The sequence below is a fragment of the Petromyzon marinus genome, chromosome 9, assembly GCF_048934315.1.
Source record: "Petromyzon marinus isolate PM22_M1 ecotype Great Lakes invasive population chromosome 9, UKy_Petmar_22M1.pri1.0, whole genome shotgun sequence".
NCBI lineage: Eukaryota > Metazoa > Chordata > Hyperoartia > Petromyzontiformes > Petromyzontidae > Petromyzon > Petromyzon marinus.
The window spans coordinates 5,681,090-5,704,719 of record NC_133675.1 but is presented as its reverse complement, the minus strand read 5'-3'; the positions used below and the strand labels follow the sequence as shown (position 1 = coordinate 5,704,719).

Here is a 23,630-nt window from a genome sequence, read left to right as displayed (position 1 = left end):
AAAGGAGAAATAACAGAGATTATTTCATTCCAAATGTGTTCGTACAAGTTCAGCAACTTATCGTTTTTGTGGATCTTCAACAGCCACTACTCGTGTAATTGTACTGTGCAGTGTGCATTGTATATGCGGGTGTCCCCTAATTATACTAACTGTGTAACGAGATGCAATCCCATTGCGCGTAAATGATTGAACTTAAAAACGTAAACTTGTCCTAAACCCATTTATTCAACAAAATATATTCAACGATTCATACATTTGAATCCTGTTTGCGAGTAGGATATGTTTCTGAAAGTGTGTATGAATATGTATCAACCATATAGACTTTTCCCCCCACCCCTCCCTCTCATCGGATTGACAGCACTTGTTCCAACAAACACGTTCATTGGAAAGACAGGCGCCCAGGCGTAAAACTGAACGCCATATTCAGGTGCGTGTACGTGACAATATAAAAAAAAAAGTTAGATAAACAGCGGATAAAGAAATATATGAAGGCGTAACGACGGCACCTGGGACTCCCTGAACTCCGGGCTGGCCAGGGGGGCCAGGGGCACCAGGGGGGCCGGGGACAGCAAAGGTCTGCGAGCCGTCTGCACAAAAAAGGGTTACGTCAACCATCACCACGGATGAATGAATAAATGAATTATTTAATGAATTGTTGAAGGAATTAGTGAATGCAGTGGTGAATTCATTAACGAACTGACGAATTAATTAATAAATCGACGAATGAATGGATGCATGAAAAATCACGGTGGCTTTTTTTTTTTACTCTCATGGTTTTCAAAATCCATTAAACATCGAGCTCTGTCGGTTTTAAAAACCACCCCGAATGGTGCCCGGCCGTGCCAGAGCTTGGGAGCCTGGATAGTTGCTTGGATGTGTGACCACCATGGACACAACAGGTTGTTGCTGTAAGCTGCTGCGGAATAACATTGCTGGCAGCAGAGGGCAGTGCAATAAATGCACTGTTAAACTGTACTTCTATGCTCCAGTGTGTATGCTCCCCACCTTCAATCTGCACTGACAAGCACAGTGAAGAATGGTTAAATAACCACCCACAATCCGCATGGCATAAGGAGGCCCCTCATCCAGCAGTGGAATGACAAGAGGGCTGCACGTGCTAATGCAGCCGTAACTTGAAACTCTGACAGTGCAATAACATTAGCCGAGTACAGAGATAAGAACACATTTAATGGTATAACAATTAAACTTTCAGTGAAAAACTACGTACCGAAATTCAAAATCTTTCCAGGAGAGCCAGTTTCTCCTGTGACACAGAGCACAAATGGAAGTTTAAAAAAAAAAATCTCCTCCTGCTGGGCATCGGCATTGACGTTTTGTTTATTAGTTGCTGGTTTGTGTTGTGTTCACCTTTAGAGCCTGGTTCTCCAGGGATTCCTGATTTCCCTGGCTCTCCAGGAGTACCTGAAAATGTATTGAGTAGAAAGGAATGGAGGGAATGAGCCACCATGAAAGTGTGTATAATAATAATGTAGCAAATTAAAATGATTTATTTTCAATGTCAAAACAGTACCTGCTTGTCCAGGTGGTCCTTGTGGGCCTGAAGAGAAACATAGGATAACGATTTAGAACTGCCAGTTGTGGAAATTGATGAAATCATGGCTGTTTCAGACACGTTTGTTTCAAAGATTTCCTCTTTGCCCTCCAATATATCCAATGAAAATAATGCTTTACGAAGGCACGTTCCATGTTACATGTCACGAGCGAGAGTAAAACTACAGTATGTAGCATTGCCGTACCAGATCCAATATCTCAAACAGGGCAACAAGCAAGGGTTGTTGGAACTCCTTACCTTGAGCGCCTTGATCTCCCTGGTTTCCTTGAGGTCCCCTCGGCCCAGGAAGTCCAACAAGCCCTGGCTCGCCTACATCATAGGCACACATTTCATGAATGCCTTTGAGATAGAGTTTCGACTGCAAGTTGAAATTATATACACACACACACTCATGACCGCAGTATCGTGCATTTGGGCAAGCTCTAACTTGGCGAATTCGGGACGAACGTGAAATCTGAAATCTTTTGCTCTGAGAGGCAGGCCATCATCCTGATTTCCACAGATGGCGAGGCACCAACGGCGTCATACCTCTGGATCCTGGCCGCCCCTCAGCACCACCGTCACCTACACAAGCACATTCATAATCTTAGCAATTTCTTTGAGAAAAGCTAAACAGTTTAATCATTATTTCTATTCAGCGTCATGAACGACATTCGTGACAAGTAATTTCAGAACCAGGTTTAAATGCACCCCCCGATCACCAACCCGCAATTACCACCTTGGTGAAGTGTGGTTTAGCAACCTCCGTGAAGAAACCATTGCTGAGAAGCATTACGACAGCATTGGATTCAGAAATGGCTTCGTGTTAATACACCAGCACATGGGCAAAACAGGAAGGCAAAGATGGCATTGCTTCCATAATAAAGCCTCCATATTAAAATGACATTGATTGTTTACAACCACGAATACCATGATTTAACCCGGTCCTTATTACAATGCTGTCTTGCTTGCTTAAGGACCTCTGGTATGTGCCCTAGGACAATTGGTCGTGTCTGTGTCCGTGTTGGTCATTGTTTTCATGGTTCTGCACGACACGGGGTACCCAAGGAGTTGGCCCTACCATGTAAGGCTGCCTTGCCGCACAGCTCATAACCATTATCACTCTGTCTGTTACGGTCCCTCTGTTGTTCTCTATGCGTAGCTTTGGTGGCCCCTTTATGCTGGGAATGTTGGGGTGCTCCGTGTTGGCTGTTTGGGGAGCGGTGGCACAGTGGTTAGCGCGCTCCACTGCGGACCTAGCAACCCGAGTCGTGACGACTATCTGAACCGGTCCTGGGCCTCCCCTAGGTCGACTCAGCCTCAAATGAGTACTTGGTGTGGTGTGAAAAATCACCACTGGGGAGACAAAGGCGGCCGGGCGTGGTGTTGGTCACCTTGCCCGCTGTGTGCCGTGCCGGCGCTCGCTAACAGGACTTAAGTCTTTTTAAGGCTATATGGGGGACCTTTGTCTCGTGTGTAGATATCATGTCCCGAGTTTCACCTATTCTGTAAAATTGCCAGGCGCGTAAGAATGCTTTGTCCATCAACGACAGTCGACTCGAATGCCTGTGATATGTGCTTGTGACACAAGTATTGATCATCTTCAACGTATGTGGATATACAGTTAAAAGACACGCCAATGTTAGACACAATGGAGCGACCGAAACCCTACAAATGTACCTACGAAAATAAATGCTGCAAACGAGACGGTGAAATCGATGTGAAAATGTATCGATTCCTCGTTGGAGACGTGACCTCCCAAGGTATGACATCTCTGTTGAATCGCTGCCAGAGGTGTGGATCATTGCACGCCTGAGTTAGTGCCAGTGCGTCTCCTCGATCAGTTCGCATCGTTTGTTTCAACGGTTCTACTTAACTTGACTCCTGTGTTCGTCGTGGTCAAATCTTGTAAGCAAAATTTAGTCTACTTGCCGTTGTCCAATCAATTCCACGTTTTGCACGCGCACTCAGATCCGGTGACAATGCATGCCTGTATCAAAATCGGCATCAATTCATCGACGAATTGGCTCCTTTAAAGCAATTAACATTTTGTATGGACGCCTTATTATTTTTATATTTGCGTGCAGGTCAAAAACGCCGCGGTCCCTAAACTCTCGGTTCGCCTCGCCCAAGAAGCAGGCGCCACGCGTCTCAAAGCGCATCCTGCTCCGTGTCAACGAGTTACGGGCACCCTCACTCCACACAAACAAACAGTTGTACATTGAAGATTCATTCGCATCATCGACGTACTTCTCGCCCGTGCGTTAAACGAAGTTGTGAATAAAACCGGTGGTTTAAAAAAAAAAACTTTAACAAAAAACGAGTTTATTTGTCCTTTGCGTGGTCACGCACCTGGCACGCCCTTGACTCCGGGCTCCCCAGGGCTCCCGGCAGGACCTCGAGCCCCGACTTCGCCTGCAGCACGGCAGCGCATGCCCATGATCACGATGATTATGACGACGGCGTTGTTGTGTGTTTGTGTATTTGTTCGCGACTAAAATTTCATCACAAAGTTATTGGGAGAAGAGGGGGGTGGGTGTGTGCTGAGTGCTGTCGTAGATCTTTATCTCTGAAGAGCCCTCCCACCTGGTTTAAAGTTCAAAGGAGGTTGTAAAGTTTAAATATTTGGGAATATTTATGTGTGTGTAAAATTTCCCCCCCCCTAGTCACCATCAGGTCATGAGATATCGTCCATCCAGAACTGCCACAGAGCATCATCCTCTGTGTTAGGGAACAGCCCGCAGAAGGTGATATCACAGAACTATTTATGAGATACCTTCAAGTGACCCCTTAACCTCACTAGAGGTGGGTGCATTACTTCCACGTGTCCTGCTATAGAGATGTAGCATGGCAGCCAATCGACGTGTTTAAGTCGCAAAGCTGGAAATCAGGCAAAATTTAATTAAAACCACAAATTTAATAGGCAGTTATTTTAGTTTGTTAGGCTGATAACATCAACTCATTCCGCAGTTTAATTACGAATGGCTTATCAGATTTGAACCATGAGCAGCGCTGGCTTTGAGCCACCCAACAATCTTTACGACCAAAACTTTTCAAATGTCAGAGAGCGGAGTGTTTCGTGGTATTATGAAACAAGAGTAAACCATTGTGTTCCACAGATGACTCAAAATGATGCACACCTAAATGATAAAACTAAAATATTGATCCCTTCTATGGCAAGTTGGATCCTTATCTCAAAATGCCCCCACTTGTTTTTTAGTTTGGGAGGTAAATTTGTGTTGTTAATATTTTGAATATGTTTTATGATTTCCTATGAATGCGTAATCATTGCAACTCACCGGCAGCGCCTCTCTGTCCTCGTTCACCAGCCTCGCCTAGAAAAAGATTTTTGTTTACAATGTAAGAATTGATTAATTATGCATTCTCTAATTTTATACGTAGGCTTTCACGATCGATATTACGATTCGTATCTTCTGATACTAGCATTGTCTTTGCACTGTTCGCCTTTTGGCGTTCTCTAGTCTAACACTGGTGGTTAATGCAGACTTGATGCCTTGTAAAAGGTATCTATTTGGTGTTTGAACGTCTGAACACCTGCTGTTATATTGCCAAAGGGTAAAACCTTTAATTACGATTTATAGTAAATTGCTTTTGGGTTAACTGCAACCCCTCCACCAAATTAAAGTCACGCGGGCGAATGCGGCAATTAATTTGTTTTTTCTGCAAAAGATCTGAATGTTTAAAAGTAAGACTTTTTTGGGACATTCATACGACGCATCACTGGAGATGACATCTAGCATCACCATGGAGTGTTGACAAAAGCTGAGATCTCACGTGAAAGAGATTCCTCATCCGGGTTCTTCAGTAGGCGACATGACATCATCAGATCAGCCACGCAGGTGAATCGGTTTCATAATTAGAGTTGATTGGTTGTGATTGGCAGATTAACGTGATAGGGTGAATCAATTTAGCAATTGGTGAAAATAGTCTTTCCTTTGTTATGTTAGGGTGCATTGTGTTAGTAATCAAACAGGATACAAAAAAATACTAATGTGGTTCTAGTTAAGCGTTATTTGGTTAATAGGGATATTTTAATCAACATGGCGATAGCACGATGAGGAATTAGTGATACAGGTTGATTTAAGATATTGTTGGTGTTACAGTATGACTTTAAATCATCAACTGATTTAATCTAAATGGCTAGAATTTTTTTAATGTAATTATGTATTTAGTTGAGTGCTAATTTAAAACTTATGCTGGATGTGATCTCCAGTGGAACTTAAAACATCGTCAATAAATGTATTTGCCTTTCAGCATTCCTCCGATTTTGCTGATAAACCAAATCAATTGGCATTTATGCCAACGCGACAACTTGATATAATGAAACTGTCGAGTGGTGGAGCGTTGATGATGTAGTGACATCGCGGACGTCACTGTGTAATGCCGGCCCTAGAGAGGCACGGCGTGCGATGCATTGACGTCGTGGACACCACGTGGATGTGGGTGTAGTACCGGCCCTGGAGGGGCTCGGTAAGCGCTGATGGATAGCGCTGAGTGGCACCACGCTGGGCGTGCAGTGCCGACCCCTACAGGATGGGGTGTGAGAGTGTCAGCCAGGGAATGGGGTTACTATAGGCCGTGGCACTCTGGTTGACCCCGGAGGACACGTGACTGGTAAAGTCTACACAGGGGGCCCCCAAGTGGAGGGCTAGGGGTGGTCACGTGTCAGGGGGAGCTCATGCTAGAGGATTCGAGGTGGTCGTGGTCAAGGGCGGGTCCAGCCACGACCAGTGAGGATTTAAGTCGGGTCCCCAGGGGGACCGGGGTTCAGCGTTGCTGTTGTCATCTTGAAGATCTACGTCTGACGTCCGAGAAGAGTCACCAACACGTGGACTTGGACCCAAGCTGGGGTCCTGTCCGTTGTAGCTACTCCCAGTGTAATTAGTGTAGTTAGCCTGGTGGTCACGTAGCTAGTTACGGTGTAATTAGTGTAGTTAGCCTGGTGGTCATGTAGCTACTCCCAGTGTAATTAGTGTAGTTAGCCTGGTGGTCACGTAGCTAGTTACGGTGTAATTAGTGTAGTTAGCCTGGTGGTCATGTAGCTACTCCCAGTGTAATTAGTGTAGTTAGCCTGGTGGTCCACCACCATAGGTGGTTATCTGGTAAAGGGGCAGTTACCCTTTGTGTTGGTATCAATAAATGTGTTGCCTCCAAAGAGTACGTCTGTGACTCAGTTGAACTCACTACAATATTCACCCTCGATATACTTATTACGAATTATGCATTATCGCTGCAATGCTTGGGACAGGACACATTGCTATGTGGGATACTGGTCAGTGGTCGGGACTGATTGCAGTGCCAGCTGAATCATTAAACAAATATTTGAGGATGACCACCACGGAGGTGAAACGATGAGATTGGTTCGTGTGGGCGAGCGAGATATATTTATTTCATCATGGGGCTGTGAAGGGCGGCGACAAACTTCTGGAGGCCTTTGCTCCAGCCGTGGATAGAGCACGGCCGACGGTTTTGTCACGCTACAAAGACAAAGATCCCCCGTTTAGCCTTAACCAGACTGTTGGGGCAAGTGCTGTTAGCACCTATGAAGGTCGACGCGGCACACGAGGGGGTGGGGTCTCCAACACCACGCCCAGCCGCCTTTGCCTCCCCGGTGGCGATGTTTACGCACCGCACCAGGTACTCATTTGAGGCTGAGTCGAACGAGGGGATGCCCAGGACCGGTTCAGATAATCGTCAATGGTGTTGGCCGTGAGCGGGAATTGAACCCGGGTTGCCGGGTTAGTAGCGCATCGCGCTAACCGCGACACTATCGCTCCCCACCAATACATCGAGTACATGCGTTCCACATTTTACTCCAAGATTTTTTACCGTTACGTATTGTATAAATATCCATACATTATCTACGTATCTATATAGACACACACACACACACTGATACTGTATTGAATGTGGTGTGTTCCTACATGGCAGAAATCTCGATTGAAATCCCGTAAGCCTGCAATAGTTCAGTCCGAGCACGAACGTTGCCTCCTTACCTTTAGCTCCAGGAGCACCGTCAATGCCCTTATCACCTGTGCACACACACAGAGAAGCAGTGGGCATTCAATTCTCAATTATACGAGCTAATGGGGAGTGAGAGGGATGGCCCAGATCAAACAAACACACGCGGATAATGCAAAATATATGCAAAGTGGCTATAATAAAGTGTGTATTGTCCAATGTAGAATGTAGGAGAATGTGTAGAATTCAAAATGTGTTTGCATTGCTTCTCAAGAGAGATTTGGTGCCCCAGTATATGATGTTGGCCGAGAGCCTCCATCACTTCCCATATAAATAAAAAATATAATCTCATGCTTGGCGCCCCTCTCTGGTACAGGTGGACCCCTTTCCCCCCCAGTCTCTGGTACAAGTGGACCCCTCTACCCCCAGTCTCTGGTACAAGTGGACCCCTCTACCCCCCACTCTCTGGTACAAGTGGACCCCTCTACCCCCTCAGTCTCTGGTACAAGTGGACCCCTTTCCCCCCCAGTCTCTGGTACAAGTGGACCCCTCTACCCCCTCAGTCTCTGGTACAAGTGGACCCCTCTACCCCCAGTCTCTGGTACAAGTGGACCCCTCTACCCCCCACTCTCTGGTACAAGTGGACCCCTCTACCCCCTCAGTCTCTGGTACAAGTGGACCCCTCTACCCTCAGTCTCTGGTACAAGTGGACCCCTCTACCCCCAGTCTCTGGTACAGGTGGACCCCTTTCCCCCCCAGTCTCTGGTACAAGTGGACCCCTTTCCCCCCCAGTCTCTGGTACAAGTGGACCCCTCTACCCCCAGTCTCTGGTACAAGTGGACCCCTCTACCCCCCACTCTCTGGTACAAGTGGACCCCTCTACCCCCTCAGTCTCTGGTACAAGTGGACCCCTCTACCCCCAGTCTCTGGTACAAGTGGACCCCTCTACCCCCAGTCTCTGGTACAGGTGGACCCCTTTCCCCCCCAGTCTCTGGTACAAGTGGACCCCTTTCCCCCCCAGTCTCTGGTACAAGTGGACCCCTCTACCCCCAGTCTCTGGTACAAGTGGACCCCTCTACCCCCAGTCTCTGGTACAAGTGGACCCCTCTACCCCCAGTCTCTGGTACAAGTGGACCCCTCTACCCCCTCAGTCTCTGGTACAAGTGGACCCCTCTACCCCCCCAGTCTCTGGTACAAGTGGACTCCTCTCCCCCCCAGTCTCTGGTACAGGTGGACCCCTCTACCCCCCCACTCTCTGGTACAGGTGGACCCCTCTACTCCCAGTCTCTGGTACAAATGGACCCCTTTCCCCCCAGTCTCTGGTACAGGTGGACCCCTCTACCCCCAGTCTCTGGTACAAGTGGACCCCTTTCCCCCCAGTCTCTGGTACAGGTGGACCCCTCTACCCCCAGTCTCTGGTACAAGTGGACCCCTTTCCCCCCAGTCTCTGGTACAGGTGGACCCCTCTACCCCCAGTCTCTGGTACAAGTGGACCCCTTTCCCCCCAGTCTCTGGTACAAGTGGACCCCTCTACCCCCAGTCTCTGGTACAAGTGGACCCCTCTACCCCCAGTCTCTGGTACAAGTGGACCCCTCTACCCCCTCAGTCTCTGGTACAAGTGGACCCCTCTACCCCCCACTCTCTGGTACAAGTGGACCCCTCTACCCCCAGTCTCTGGTACAGGTGGACCCCTCTACCCCCAGTCTCTGGTACAGGTGGACCCCTCTACCCCCCACTCTCTGGTACAAGTGGACCCCTCTACCCCCTCAGTCTCTGGTACAAGTGGACCCCTCTACCCCCAGTCTCTGGTACAAGTGGACCCCTCTACCCCCAGTCTCTGGTACAGGTGGACGCCTTTCCCCCCCAGTCTCTGGTACAAGTGGACCCCTTTCCCCCCCAGTCTCTGGTACAAGTGGACCCCTCTACCCCCAGTCTCTGGTACAAGTGGACCCCTCTACCCCCAGTCTCTGGTACAAGTGGACCCCTCTACCCCCAGTCTCTGGTACAAGTGGACCCCTCTACCCCCTCAGTCTCTGGTACAAGTGGACCCCTCTACCCCCCCAGTCTCTGGTACAAGTGGACCCCTCTACCCCCAGTCTCTGGTACAAGTGGACCCCTCTACCCCCCCACTCTCTGGTACAGGTGGACCCCTCTACTCCCAGTCTCTGGTACAAATGGACCCCTTTCCCCCCAGTCTCTGGTACAGGTGGACCCCTCTACCCCCAGTCTCTGGTACAAGTGGACCCCTTTCCCCCCAGTCTCTGGTACAGGTGGACCCCTCTACCCCCAGTCTCTGGTACAAGTGGACCCCTTTCCCCCCAGTCTCTGGTACAGGTGGACCCCTCTACCCCCAGTCTCTGGTACAAGTGGACCCCTCTACCCCCAGTCTCTGGTACAAGTGGACCCCTCTACCCCCCACTCTCTGGTACAAGTGGACCCCTCTACCCCCAGTCTCTGGTACAGGTGGACCCCTCTACCCCCAGTCTCTGGTACAGGTGGACCCCTCTACCCCACTCTCTGGTACAAGTGGACCCCTCTACCCCCTCAGTCTCTGGTACAAGTGGACCCCTCTACCCCCTCAGTCTCTGGTACAGGTGGACCCCTCTACCCCCAGTCTCTGGTACAGGTGGACCCCTCTACCCCCAGTCTCTGGTACAAGTGGACCCCTCTACCCCCCACTCTCTGGTACAAGTGGACCCCTCTACCCCCAGTCTCTGGTACAGGTGGACCCCTCTACCCCCAGTCTCTGGTACAGGTGGACCCCTCTACCCCCCACTCTCTGGTACAAGTGGACCCCTCTACCCCCACTCTCTGGTACAAGTGGACCCCTCTACCCCCAGTCTCTGGTACAGGTGGACGCCTTTCCCCCCCAGTCTCTGGTACAAGTGGACCCCTTTCCCCCCCAGTCTCTGGTACAAGTGGACCCCTCTACCCCCAGTCTCTGGTACAAGTGGACCCCTCTACCCCCAGTCTCTGGTACAAGTGGACCCCTCTACCCCCAGTCTCTGGTACAAGTGGACCCCTCTACCCCCTCAGTCTCTGGTACAAGTGGACCCCTCTACCCCCCCAGTCTCTGGTACAAGTGGACTCCTCTCCCCCCCAGTCTCTGGTACAGGTGGACCCCTCTACCCCCCCACTCTCTGGTACAGGTGGACCCCTCTACTCCCAGTCTCTGGTACAAATGGACCCCTTTCCCCCCAGTCTCTGGTACAGGTGGACCCCTCTACCCCCAGTCTCTGGTACAAGTGGACCCCTTTCCCCCCAGTCTCTGGTACAGGTGGACCCCTCTACCCCCAGTCTCTGGTACAAGTGGACCCCTTTCCCCCCAGTCTCTGGTACAGGTGGACCCCTCTACCCCCAGTCTCTGGTACAAGTGGACCCCTCTACCCCCAGTCTCTGGTACAAGTGGACCCCTCTACCCCCCACTCTCTGGTACAAGTGGACCCCTCTACCCCCAGTCTCTGGTACAGGTGGACCCCTCTACCCCCAGTCTCTGGTACAGGTGGACCCCTCTACCCCACTCTCTGGTACAAGTGGACCCCTCTACCCCCTCAGTCTCTGGTACAAGTGGACCCCTCTACCCCCTCAGTCTCTGGTACAGGTGGACCCCTCTACCCCCAGTCTCTGGTACAGGTGGACCCCTCTACCCCCAGTCTCTGGTACAAGTGGACCCCTCTACCCCCCACTCTCTGGTACAAGTGGACCCCTCTACCCCCAGTCTCTGGTACAGGTGGACCCCTCTACCCCCAGTCTCTGGTACAGGTGGACCCCTCTACCCCCCACTCTCTGGTACAAGTGGACCCCTCTACCCCCACTCTCTGGTACAAGTGGACCCCTCTACCCCCCACTCTCTTGTACAAGTGGACCCCTCTACCCCCAGTCTCTGGTACAAGTGGACCCCTTTCCCCCCAGTCTCTGGTACAGGTGGACCCCTTTCCCCTCCTATCTTGTCAGGCTTGCCGCCATGTTTGTGGTCATGAGGGCACTGACTCATAACGAGTGAGGGCCAGCAAATAATTAATTCGGCGCCTTTCCGTAAATATATACATGAAATCACAAGCACTCTGGATTATCTGCCCATGGACATTCGAGGGGTAACTCTCGTTCCACACCAAAAGCGTTTAGCGATGATGATTTGTCGTTCTGCTTTGTGCGCTGGGTGGCGGCAAAGTGGGACGATACCTTTCGCGCCAGGGGTTCCCGCCTCACCCTTGGAACCAGCAGTGCCGGGACTGCCTGAAATTCAAAGGCAGTGAATTAAGAGGTGGCCCGGGGTGGCTCAGGGGCCCGCTGCCATCGTCACCGCACCGAGCCAGAATCACGGACAACATCGGGTCCCAATACGGGCATCGAGTAACGGCGGTTCGATTGATCTCAGCCCATTCACCAATGATAGCTAAAAAAAAAAAATTTACTCGACACTTAGTTTGGCTTATAACAGTTATGAGAATCAAAACACGTTATTTTGATTTGGCGTACGATATTCTTTGTAGGGCATACATAACCAGGTGTATCTCGTGTAGACAGAGGCCAATTGAAGCGACTTTGTAAAACGTTGTGGCGTCGACTTTGTGGGGCCGTTCTCGGACACTGGGTGGTACGCTGCTAGCTGCAAAGGTTATGAATGGGAATGTCTTCATCTCATAGCTTGATACGGATAATGCAATGCGTAAAGAATACAAATAATAATAGAGCAAAAGCTTATAAGGACAATAAAACATTTAACTTTGTCCAACGTGTTTGTAAGCAGTTAAATGTCAAAAATCTGAAATAGTTTTCCAATAATACCTCTTGTTTATACAAAGTGCAGGAAATTCTACATTTCTATGGTAGGTACGATGTATTCATTATGACAACCACTGTTGACTTCCCACAGAGTGGGATTGATTTTGATCAAATTCATGGGATAAAGGGGCTCCGTCGACTCTTGACTAAGATTCGAATTTTCAAGCTTCTCATTGCGAGTCACACGCTAACCACCGAACCAGGTTATGTCAGATAGAGTGGACGATGAGGTGTGTTTTTTTCCATAGAATAATTACCTTGGAATCCAGGTGGCCCCTGTATGCCTTGCAAACCTTTAAAAAAATATATCATGATTTATTAAGCTGACAAAAACCCAAGGGAAATAACAATTGCATAATGTGAAAGTGTTAATGGAGTTTGTATGCAATGCTAACGTTCTTACACACCTTTAGGACCAATAGAACCAGGCAGACCAGGGGACCCAGGGAGACCTGATTCTCCAAGGCCGCCTGCATGAAACACCAGACAGTGGACAGAACCATAAGTTAGATTGGGCTGATTGACATTGGGCTGATTGAGATGGAGAATTCGTTGACACTACACAAGTAACCACAGTAACAGGCTTTGCCCACTTTTTAATAGTTTGAACATCACACTCCTCAGTCGCAAAAATTACTTGGTTCACTGATGGGGTCCATATTTGTAGGTATTTAGCACAAGACTTAACATAATTTAGACCTGAAGACTGACCCTGCCCTACGAGTAAAACCATCAGGCACTGCAAATTAGGTTGCAATTTTTGTGGACCCAAATGAAAAAATATAATTGGGTTTTATAGCAATAAGCGTCGACTTAACTGTATTTGTGCCCAATTTTAGCTTTCTATACAATTCTATGACGTTATTAAAATGAACATCAGTCAGTCAACTACGATAGGCACCTGACATCTGAAATAAACTAATTTGGCGTCCTCTTGTAGCCCTTGCTAAGCAAGCCTGTACGCTGGCGGGCTCAGAAGGCATCCATCTCATTGGCAAACGACTGTGGCGAGCGGCGTTGTTTGATCGGTGGGGATGCTGCTGGATGCTTTTAGATGCTACCCACGCTCCTCAGTCTTTGTTCAGCCTGCATGCGTATCTCACGGTGTTATCGCGGACTGTGCTTTATCTTATATTATACATTATTTATCATAACGCGATTTTTCGATAACGCGGCGTTCTTTAGGAATGCAATTGCTACCACATTATAGAATAGACTGTACTTGTCCATGTGAATCCGTACCTCGTTCTCCCTTCTCTCCGGCCCCGGGAGGCCCTGTTTCTCCGCGTGGGCCGGGCAGGCCCTCCCTGCCCCTCGGCCCAGCAGGCCCCTCGGTGCCTGGCTCCCCTACACACGGAGCGTCACCCCGCGCCATTCACAGCATACAAGACGGGCAATGCAAAATGTTTTTGCTTTTTAAAATTACACACACACATTTTTTTTTATACACTACAAACAGGCACAGCAGTAGCGTGGCATAGTTGGCATGGGCCCCTGTGCGACAAATTAAATGGGACTCCCTTGTCCAATTGACCCCCGCCCCCCCTTCTTTGTAGCCCGGAGCCTGGGCCTCTTCGGCAACGTGGGCCTCCGGGTGCGGTTGCACGTCCTGCACACTCAGTGGCTACGCCACTCGGGCAGGGCTGCCTGGGAAACACTGCCGGTGACGCAGTGCGTCCAGATGCCTCTGGCTGCAATGAGTGCTGCTGTGAATCAAAAATGAATGGACGCACGGGCGCATCAACGAAACGCTATTGTAAGTGGGAAAGTTCAGAAGGCTTGCCGTTGCTTGAAACGTTATAATGTGACTTTTGGTTACCATGTAATTTAGGACTGTATTTACGGTCCATACAGCAAAGCAGAGTATGTCTCCGCATGTTTAAAAGTATGTTTCCCTGGACATTTCAGGTATACTATTTCATGAAACAAACAATTGTGTTTTTGCCCCTTGGCAAATTTTTCATCATGTGAATGGCAACTGAGGATCCTCCGTTTCATGTTTCGAATTTAGAAGACAGATAATGCTTTGCTTTTTTTTTGGCTTTCAGAGATTTGTTAACAAAGTGCGGAGATATAATGTGGCTTTGTTGCCAAATAACACCTTCAAGACATTTTCTTCCATAATTCTAACCAAAGGTGATGTATTTATTTGCAGTACCTGTCTGTGAGGTATGCCACGTTTGGAAGGGAAAACCTCTAGTTACTAATAAGCAGGTCAAATGACGAGAACAACTGATGAAATGTGGACAAAGTTAACGAGGGAGTGGATACCGAGAGAAGGCAAATCACGCAGAGGAAGAAAGCAGAAGAGATGGTGAACTTAAATGTAATACATTGGAGAAAGGAATGGAAATTATAGGCTGACAACAACATTATTTTCTAATAATACTAAAAACACAAAGCAATAATCAAACCTTGGCTTCCTTTAATTCCCTTCGGTCCCTCTGGCCCGGGTGGTCCAGCCATTCCTTGGAAACCAGGCTGACCTGGGAACATATAACACAGCTGTTGCCCGCTATGGAAGAGTGTGTCACTTGAATGCTGCTCGTTTGGGCTGAACGTGCCTTGCACAATGAGAGTGTTTGTGGTAGAAGTATTCACCCTTGGGGCCTGGCAGACCGACTTCTCCCTGCACTCCGGGATCCCCTGTGCGAAAACAAAGTCTTAGTAAGAAAGCGGTCATGCAAATCTGTAATGGTATTAATTACATTTTTTTTTTATCCTGAGCCGACAATTTCACAAAGTGACTTAAGTGCACCAAGCACCTCTGATGCCAGGGAAGCCGACCGTGCCCTCTGTACCTCGATCGCCTGAGTCTCCCTTTGAGCCTGTAAGGAATACACAGTGTAAACTAAAATAAACGTTCTCATTTCACCAAGTAAGGCCCACTGAGCTGTATAGCTCGTTTTCAGAAGCGACCTGGGCCACAAATAATCGCTCAACGAATTGGCTTATCACGTGGAAATGTATAGCAGCATGTTGATTCTAAATGTAGAGAGAAAAACGGGAAATCGAACCCACGACCTCCTGTATGCCAGGTGAGGTAGTTAACATCTCGCCACCGTCGCGCCTCTGTGTCAAGCTCAGGGTCAAGAGGTCGTCACGGCCAGTGGCCATCAATGCCCCCACCACACTCTTCTCCATCGCAGCATTACTCCTGTCGACTAGGCCTCGTCATTGACACAACTTAGAGAACTATAGCAACATGAGAATAATGAAGCAATGCGTTCCGGGGTTGTCTGACAAGACTTTGAAAGTTTTGTTGTTTCAGGGAAAAAAAGGCTCTAAAATTATGGTCTAAGCGTGCCACAGACGGGCCACACGTGTAAAATAGGCAACGTCTCGGGCAATGCCTCTACTCCTTCATCCTCTGCTCTGAAGAAGGCCCGGTTGGTCAAAGAACGCGACTCTTCAAGGCAGTGTTATTGACACATACTTTGAGATTTTGTTACTTAAAATAAGAGACGTGGAAAGATCACCTTTCTGTCCAATGTCTCCTTTGTCTCCCTGTTGACCTCTGAACCGGGCTGGGAAGACATACAAAAGACACGCGCACGCACACACATGAATGTTAACTTCGTTTAACTTTAGACAAGTAGATATAATTGCTTCTTTCATTTTCTAAACAAAAATTCGGGCAAAACAAAGCGCATTGTGCTTACGTTGGTCGCACACTAAATACTGAAAACCACTTTTAACCTCAGTGTAAGTCGTGGAGTGGTGGAACAGTGGGTGGCAACAAAGCGCCATTAATCCAGGGCACTCCATTGCATTCGCAAATGGTCAGTATGGGACCTTACGAGCTTCGTCTCTCAGGCTCCCGCACCCGTTCCCTTAGGGATGGACTCGACCGAACGGGAGCATCTCTCTCTCTCTTCTCTCACCCACGACGTTGTCGGACCGCATCTCTGAGGCGAGGATGCTGGTGATGAGGCTCTCCAGGCCGGCCTCGTTGAGGTCGGCGATGCCCCCCCCGGAGCGGCCACGGCCGCCGGCAGCCCCGAACGAGGAGCCGCTTCTCCCACCGCTGGCCCCCAGGTCGGAGTCGGTGAGCGCCCCCTCCAGAAACACTTGGTTGCCCACCTGACGCAGCCGCACGCCGTCCGACGTCTTCTGCCCCTCCAGATCGATGACGCGGTTCTTCAGCGACGACACCTCGCTCGCTGAAATCGCGGCGGCGGGGTGGTGGCGGTGAGTTGTTGGCGGTGGTGGTGGTGGCGGTGGTGAGTTGTTGGCGGTGGTGGTGGCGGTGGCAGTGGTGGCAGTGGTGGCGTTGGCAGTGGTGGCGGTGGGGTGGTGGTGGTGGGGTTGTGGTAGTGGGGTGGTGGGGTGGTGGCGGTGGTGGCGGTGGGGTTGTGGTAGTGGGGTGGTGGCAGGGGGTGGTTGTGGTGGTGGGGTGGTAGCGGTGGCAGTGGTGGTGGTGGGGTGGTGGTGGTGGGGTGGTGGTGGTGGGGTGGTGGTGGTGGTATGGCGGTGGGGTGGTGGCAGGGGGTGGTGGCGGTGGTGGGGTGGTGGTGGGGTGGTGGCAGGGGGTGGTGTGGGAATGAAAAAACGAACGAACAAAAGATGAGCAGCGATCGCCTGAGTGGCTGTTGTTGTGCACCGGGGCGTGCGACGACGCTGCGATTCATCGGCAGGGGTGGAGCCAGGATTTTGACTTTGGGGGGGAGCTGACTTCAATATTCTGAGATATCCAGTGTTTATGTTTTCCAATGGGCGCCACAAATGTATAAAACAAATTTTATTGGATTTGAACGCGGAGTTTATTAATAGGTCGGAGCCGCTGATGTGGCTAATAAGTTCGATAAGTTCGAAAGGCTGCCGCTCAAGCAGCCTGCAGGGCAGCACAAGGTGGCAGCCTGCAGCATTATGCAGCAGCCAGATATCCGGTTATCCCGATTACCGACTTTCCCAAAATTTCAGGGGGGGCTGAGCTCCCCCCAGCCCCTCCTGTGGCTCCGTCCCTGTTCATCGGTTAAGATGGAGAGGATGATGATGATGCGATCTCCAGATCAGGTTTACACCCTCTTAACACAGACAAACATGTGTTTTTTTGGGAAAAGGTTGTTTTTTGGGATTTGTCGTGTATTCCTCATCGTTTTTCTCCAATCCACGTTTGGTTTTGGAGCTATAAACTGGATGGTGAAACCAACAAATGCCTCTCGGTAAATCTCCAGCAGAATGGCCACAGGAGCAAGAGGAAGGCCTGCACGCTACGGGCTGGTCAGCAACACCACTAATGTTATCAAGAGGCCACAACGTGAAATGTGCAACCAAAAATGGCCCAAGTCTGAGCCAAATACGAACAACTGTTGAGCTGGGTTCTCTACATCCACCAACTTGAATGAAGTTGGCAGTTGTCTGTAAACTGTCAGTACCTTTAAGCCACTCAAGGACAATAACACGGATGTCCTCCGAGAGACTTGGGCCAAAAAAAAAACCTCAAGAGAGAGAGAAAAAAAAGTACAAAATAATCATCCCCTCGCGGTAACGCGCGCGGCGTGTTGAGCGCACCGAGGGAGAGGAGCCCCAAGAGCAGCCCAAGCAGGAAGAGCCAGGCGAGCAGCAGCGCCAGGATGAACATCCACCAGGAGCAGCAGGCGCACACCTTCCCTCCGTTCTCCTTCGTGCGTACCTCCATCACCGCCGCCTTCTCGGCGCCGACTGCCTTGCTCATCACTGTCACGCGCGAACAGAACGTGAGCGCAGAAACTCAAAGCGGACGTCAACCTTCGGTCGCAGCGCGCTGATTCTTTTCCTGCGTTATTTTAACGGCCGCCTCCATCCTTACTAGTCCATGGGATGAGGTGGAGGTAATGTATTCTGGCCATCGACTGGACATCTGTAAAACAAAAAAAGAGCTTCATAGGCTCATTGGACTTCTGTCTAAATAAAGATTCTGATTATACCTACAAACCTCTCGGACGGCTCGAGATTCACACCGTAGCACAGGATGGCCGCAGAAGACGGCTTCCGCTAAACTACTTATGGACCCATTCCAATGGGGCCTCTCTCGCGTGAAGGCTTGCGTCTTCGCCCTCCACGAAGAGTGGTTTGGCACATGTTGCTCATGCAATTCAATTTATTTATAAATTAGACGGACAGGAACATGACCGTGCTTCGACGAGCACCGTCTAGAGCGCGATGGGCGTTCGACGGAAAGCGTCTTACCGACTGTCTCGGCCCGTGACTCGATGGTGTCCCCTTTCCTGGCCGCAGACGCTGCCATTAACTGCCTCTTCTCTTCCTCCAGTTGTCCAGCTGAACGCAAATTATGGTGGAGATGTAACAGGCAACGGACTTTGCTGGCAAATGAGAGTCGCCGGGAGAGGGCCGATCACAGATACTGACCTCTCAGTTAAACACGTAGCAGGCTTTCCCGACCAGTATTATTCATAATAAAGGTTTTTTGGGTTAGATCGCGTTATTATAAATGTGTCGCAACCCTCCACCACCCGACACGGCCAATCAGTAAAAAATGTGTCATGTTAATAAGTAATACGCAATACATATTGCAATTCCTTATAGAGGAGTCACATGGCTGATTACTGGTCTATGACATAATTGCAATACCCCCCCACCTCCGCCTCTGATCACGAAACCTGATGGAGCTCAACAATTATGACGTCATCCTGCACTATTTAAGACCGGAAGCAGGTGGATGGCTTCACTATTCTGGCAAATCGCCTGAAGATGCTGGATGTAATTTCCGGTGAAACGTCGTACTCAAATTCTAAATGTTGTGGAGTCACTCTTCAAACACACCGGTGGCGCTGAAGAAGTAACTAATTGGCGTTTTGTTAACGTGACACATTTTTTACTATTTGGCTGTGTCGGGTGGTGGAGGGTTGTGACACATACCTACTATAATCACCCAGGAATGTCTGTCCTTAACGTTCGTGACGTCACTCCACATCGACCAGCCTCCCTCATTAATATTCATGAACAGGTTACGTCCTCCACATGAACACCCCCCCCCCCCCATTCATAATAATTAGCGGGTGACGTCACTCCACATGGGGGGCCGAGGTGCCTCCTCCCCCCTCCTCGGCGTCAACTGACAACCCTCACTACAAAGGCAGAACCCTCACGTCATCACGTGATCTCCGTGACGCTGTTGTTGAGACATCAAAGTAAAAAGGACGTCGTGATGAACAAGGGATTATAACCTTTAAATTAAATAGGTCTGTGTCACCGCGCCCTTACAAACTGCACACGAATGGATGCAATGAATATAACACGTCGCAGGGCTGATTTTCGCTTGCAAGTTTCAAATTTATTGCAATACACCCGTCCTTGGACGGGAAAAAGGCTCGTTTATAATAACGTGATCTAAGGGGCGTCACGCGTTTTTGGACGATTTTTTGACCCCCCCCTAGTCACACGGCGTCACAAAAAGTCAGACCCCCCCCTCAAATATGACGTCACAAAGCTCTGCCCCCCCCCCAAAAAAAAATTAAACATGCTTCAAATGGCTTTAAACTATTGTCATTGTAGTGCGTATTTAAAGTGGCGCTGCACTCTCATGTTGTAGGAGAAAACATTAAAACGTCTATTTAATTATGTAGAACGTGTTTGTCTATTTTTATTTAAAGTTGCGCATTTTGACCCTCCCCCACTAGGTGCGTGACGTCATTTATGGACGGCTCCCAACCCAAAAACCTTTATCATGAACTTACCTCTGAGGTTGTTGACAAAATACTGCTTCTCCGACTCCATTTTAGGGAAGAACTCCGGCTGAAACATGGGCCCCCCTGCGAGTAAACACGTTGACCATGGAGCACACAATCACGCCCGTGCATACGTCCACAGTCTGGCCTAAAACGCATTAGTGCCTTGAGAACGTTTATCATGAAATTACTGAAAAGTATCGTCATTTGTTGATACCTTGTTGGATTTGGCCCTCTCTATGGTATGTCAATCATGAGGAGGGGGTGGGGGTGGGGGGGTTAACCGTACATCACCAGGCTGTTTAGTGTGGGTCGGTGAGGGGGCGAGAGTGCCTGGCATTTGTTAAGATATCACTCACCAGTGGCGTTTAGCCATGGATAGCAATCGAACTCGGTTTAACCAGGTTCAGCGCAGATGAATAAACCACAGCGCCACCGCATCCCCCACCATAAATGTGTGTTTGTGTTAGCGTGGGAGAGTAAATATGGCTTGGTTCTTCACGTATTTAAACCGGGTGAGCCGTTATTGTGCTGTGAGCGACATGCAAAGAGTATGCTGCAGAACTCAGAAGGAAGCTTTGCTTACCTTTGAGGTCGTTGACTATAAACTGCTGCTCAGCCTGCTTCTGCATCATGGCATCTGAGTACATGGGACCTGCTCATTGGGGATGGGCACATGGGCTTCGGGTGTCATTGTACTCAATAAACTAGGGCAGTGCGCTTTCAGGCAGAATCATGCACAAAGCGGTTTAATCTGTTTCGTTTTGTATTAAGATTAACATCTCCAAAGCGCGTGCGCAACAAACTTTCTCCCATCCGCGCGCCGGCACTCACCCATGCCGTGGTGCTGCCCGGACCCCATGGGCATTCCCATCATGCCGTAGCCACCTTGCATGGCCTGGCTGCCCCCACGAATGCCAATTCCTCCGCCTCCAATTCCTCCTCCCATCGCCGATGACGCCTGCGGCATCATCGGGGCTCCCCCGGGCAGGCTGGCGTGCATGGCATATGCCGACAGCTTGGGGTCCATGCCACCGCCTGCCTTCGATGACTCCGTCCCGGACTGCCCGTACACTGCGCACGCAGGCCAGAGGTCCGGGGAGGCCACCGGTCAGTGTGGAATGGCACCACCACGCCGTGTTTCCTGTCATTGCCATTTTGTAATTGTCACGTGCTGTACAGGTTTCGCTTGCTTTGTGTTGGTTCGGTTTGTGCGATTTCACACTGTCCATGCGGCTAACCTCTTTCTACCTAAAATTCGCTATGGAATTCGGTTTGAAATCACTCATATGCGGCTACGGGATCAGACACGAGGACAATATTCTGTGTAGCGGTCGTCTTGTGCGGTTTTGCTTTGTGCGCCCTTTATTTGGAAAGCATCTACCACATAAAGCGAGAGAAACCAAATATTCCAGGTATCTCTTCAATAAGATATGCCTGGTCTAAAGGGATTCCGTATTTATATTGTTGAAGCCTCTTTGTCAATCCACCAATGGATGAAAACCTCCCACCCACGCTGTGTTGGTTGGTGATTGGGGTTTTTTGACCATACTTCACACTGGCTGGTAGGGGTTAAAGGTTAGGGGGTAGAGCCCAGGACCGGTTTGGATATCACTCACTGGGGACGTTAGCCGGGGCCAGGAAATGAATTCAGGCCGTCAGGTTCATGCCCTAATCCCACTCAATCCAATAACTAAATTAGTAATGGGTTACTAAATAACAATGGCCTATTACTCCCACAACTACTGTGTTGGAACTGCATTTTGGAGTAAACGTACATTAATAGAAGATGACTGATTGGAAAAGGATGATGTAAACTAAACTATTTTTATTTTTCCAGGCAAGGTCCACTGTGTGATATAGCTCTTTTTCAGAAGCGACCTGGCCACAAATAAACGCTCAACGAAGTGGCTCATCGTGTGGAAATTTATAGCCGCCAATACTCGAAACGCATATTGATTCTAATTGTGGAGGGAAAAACCCAGAGAACCTGGAGAAAAACCCACGCGACCACGGGGAGAATATGCAAACTCCAAATATACAGGCGTGAGGGTTGGGATCGAACCCACGACCTCCTGTATACCAAGCGAGGTAGTTAACATCTCGCCATCGATGGAGGTGCAAGATATCAGAGTGAGTAATACATTGCAACCAATTAATATGACACTTCAATTGTCAGGAATGTAATTTTTTAAAAAAACAACACCATCAATAGAGAGAATGTAAATTCAAGCCAGAATTCTGGCTCTCCCCCAGCTATCGGCGACTCCCCTCACCTGAAATGGTCTCGTCCACTTTGATGAGGGCCTCCTCATCGGAGCGCTCCTCTCTCTTGCTGGGCAGGGGGGGCTTCTTGGGGATGGGCAGCGCGCGCGGGGGGCTCGAGCTGGAAGAGCGTGTGCCGCGCAGGAGGCGCTTCACGTCATTCAGGTCGGCCCCTGGGGGGGAGGCGGCGGCAGTGGTGGGGGGGGGGGGGGGGACGAGAACGAGGTGCCGAGTCTTCGTTGCGATCGCTCGCGCGCGGTCGCGCCGCTCACGTCGCCCGGTGCGAACCACACCAGGTGCTCGTGGCTCCGATGCATGCACATTTATTGCGTTGCGTTCCACTCCTCCGCGTCAAACCGTCGGCGGCGGATGTGTTTCGTGCCGAACGCCCAGGTTTGCGCGCCGAACTTTTACGATGAAATGTAAAGGGCTCGCGTGTGTGAAACAGAATGGACTTAGTCAATGACAAAGCGTGGTTGGTAATAGCCAGGCTGCACGGAATGAAACTGGGTTGGGTGGCGGGGGCGAGCCCTGTACAATTATCCCCCTCTTCATATCCCAGGACCCAAGATCATCTGGCCCGTGGGTCCTGGTGCTGTTGCACTGCCTGTACACTCGATAGCTACGCTAATGGACTGGAGATGGCACAGGAGGCTCATGCGATGTGAGTTCTGGGCATCTCTATACCGATTGAGGACAAAAATCTGGCACATTGGTCTCATAGTAGGTGCTGCGTTGGGGTGCCCACCCAGTAAATGCACAAGTTTTCATGATGACATGGGCAATTTTGTCTAAAATTTCGACTGCCACTGCGAACTTTAATGCTCATTTAATGAAGTTGATACTCGATTATCCGGCGGCTTCGGGGGGAAGGGGATGCCGGATTTTTTAAAAAGCCGGATAATCACGTGATTTAAAAAACACAGCTTATTTTTGCAAATGCTTGCACACCATTATGTTTTTAGGTGTTATGTATGTGTTTTCGACCCCGGACCGCCGGATAATGCTGGAAGCCAGATAATTGCACGCCGGATAATTGATGATCAACTGTATATATTGATTTTACCATTAAACCACTCAACAAATTGCATTCAGTGCAGTACTGTGCGAGATGCCTTTTCTGGGGGTGCGAGACATGCTAGATTTTTTGAGAAGGTAAATAATTGAAACACTATCTTCTTTGGTTCTTTCGGTAAAGTAACGTAGAATGAGAATAAAATAATAAAATAAAACAATAAAATTCTCACGACGTTTCGGCCACAACACAAGTAGCCTTCTTCAGGTGAAGGAACAAAACTGTCAGGACGACAGAGCTTTAATGAACGCTGCTAAGATTCGTAGCGTTTTTTTAAGCTGGTTGAGAGAAGTGAGGCACC

The 23,630-nt window shown here is 49.5% G+C and overlaps 1 protein-coding gene across 6 annotated transcripts in view; it reads right to left on the bottom strand.

Annotated features, from left to right (window-relative positions):
* Positions 1 to 23,630, bottom strand: part of LOC116940652 (uncharacterized) — a 49,416-nt gene that overhangs the window by 12,863 nt on the left and 12,923 nt on the right. For 5 of the 6 annotated variants that reach the window (XM_032950765.2, XM_032950770.2, XM_032950769.2 and 2 more), the window contains 24 exons: positions 22,266 to 22,427; positions 20,824 to 21,063; positions 20,576 to 20,644; positions 19,999 to 20,073; positions 18,491 to 18,580; positions 17,834 to 17,998; positions 16,204 to 16,482; positions 15,799 to 15,846; positions 15,085 to 15,147; positions 14,921 to 14,965; positions 14,734 to 14,805; positions 13,562 to 13,666; positions 12,727 to 12,789; positions 12,577 to 12,612; positions 11,717 to 11,770; positions 7,570 to 7,605; positions 4,852 to 4,887; positions 3,905 to 3,967; positions 2,102 to 2,137; positions 1,811 to 1,882; positions 1,532 to 1,558; positions 1,369 to 1,422; positions 1,229 to 1,264; positions 507 to 587 (listed from right to left, as the gene is read on the bottom strand). In XM_032950765.2, coding sequence (XP_032806656.1) covers positions 507 to 587; positions 1,229 to 1,264; positions 1,369 to 1,422; positions 1,532 to 1,558; positions 1,811 to 1,882; positions 2,102 to 2,137; positions 3,905 to 3,967; positions 4,852 to 4,887; positions 7,570 to 7,605; positions 11,717 to 11,770; positions 12,577 to 12,612; positions 12,727 to 12,789; positions 13,562 to 13,666; positions 14,734 to 14,805; positions 14,921 to 14,965; positions 15,085 to 15,147; positions 15,799 to 15,846; positions 16,204 to 16,482; positions 17,834 to 17,998; positions 18,491 to 18,580; positions 19,999 to 20,073; positions 20,576 to 20,644; positions 20,824 to 21,063; positions 22,266 to 22,427 — 2,007 coding nt within the window. The remainder of the gene's footprint in view (positions 1 to 506; positions 588 to 1,228; positions 1,265 to 1,368; positions 1,423 to 1,531; positions 1,559 to 1,810; positions 1,883 to 2,101; positions 2,138 to 3,904; positions 3,968 to 4,851; positions 4,888 to 7,569; positions 7,606 to 11,716; positions 11,771 to 12,576; positions 12,613 to 12,726; positions 12,790 to 13,561; positions 13,667 to 14,733; positions 14,806 to 14,920; positions 14,966 to 15,084; positions 15,148 to 15,798; positions 15,847 to 16,203; positions 16,483 to 17,833; positions 17,999 to 18,490; positions 18,581 to 19,998; positions 20,074 to 20,575; positions 20,645 to 20,823; positions 21,064 to 22,265; positions 22,428 to 23,630) is intronic. The other variant, XM_032950767.2, reaches the window with a different exon arrangement.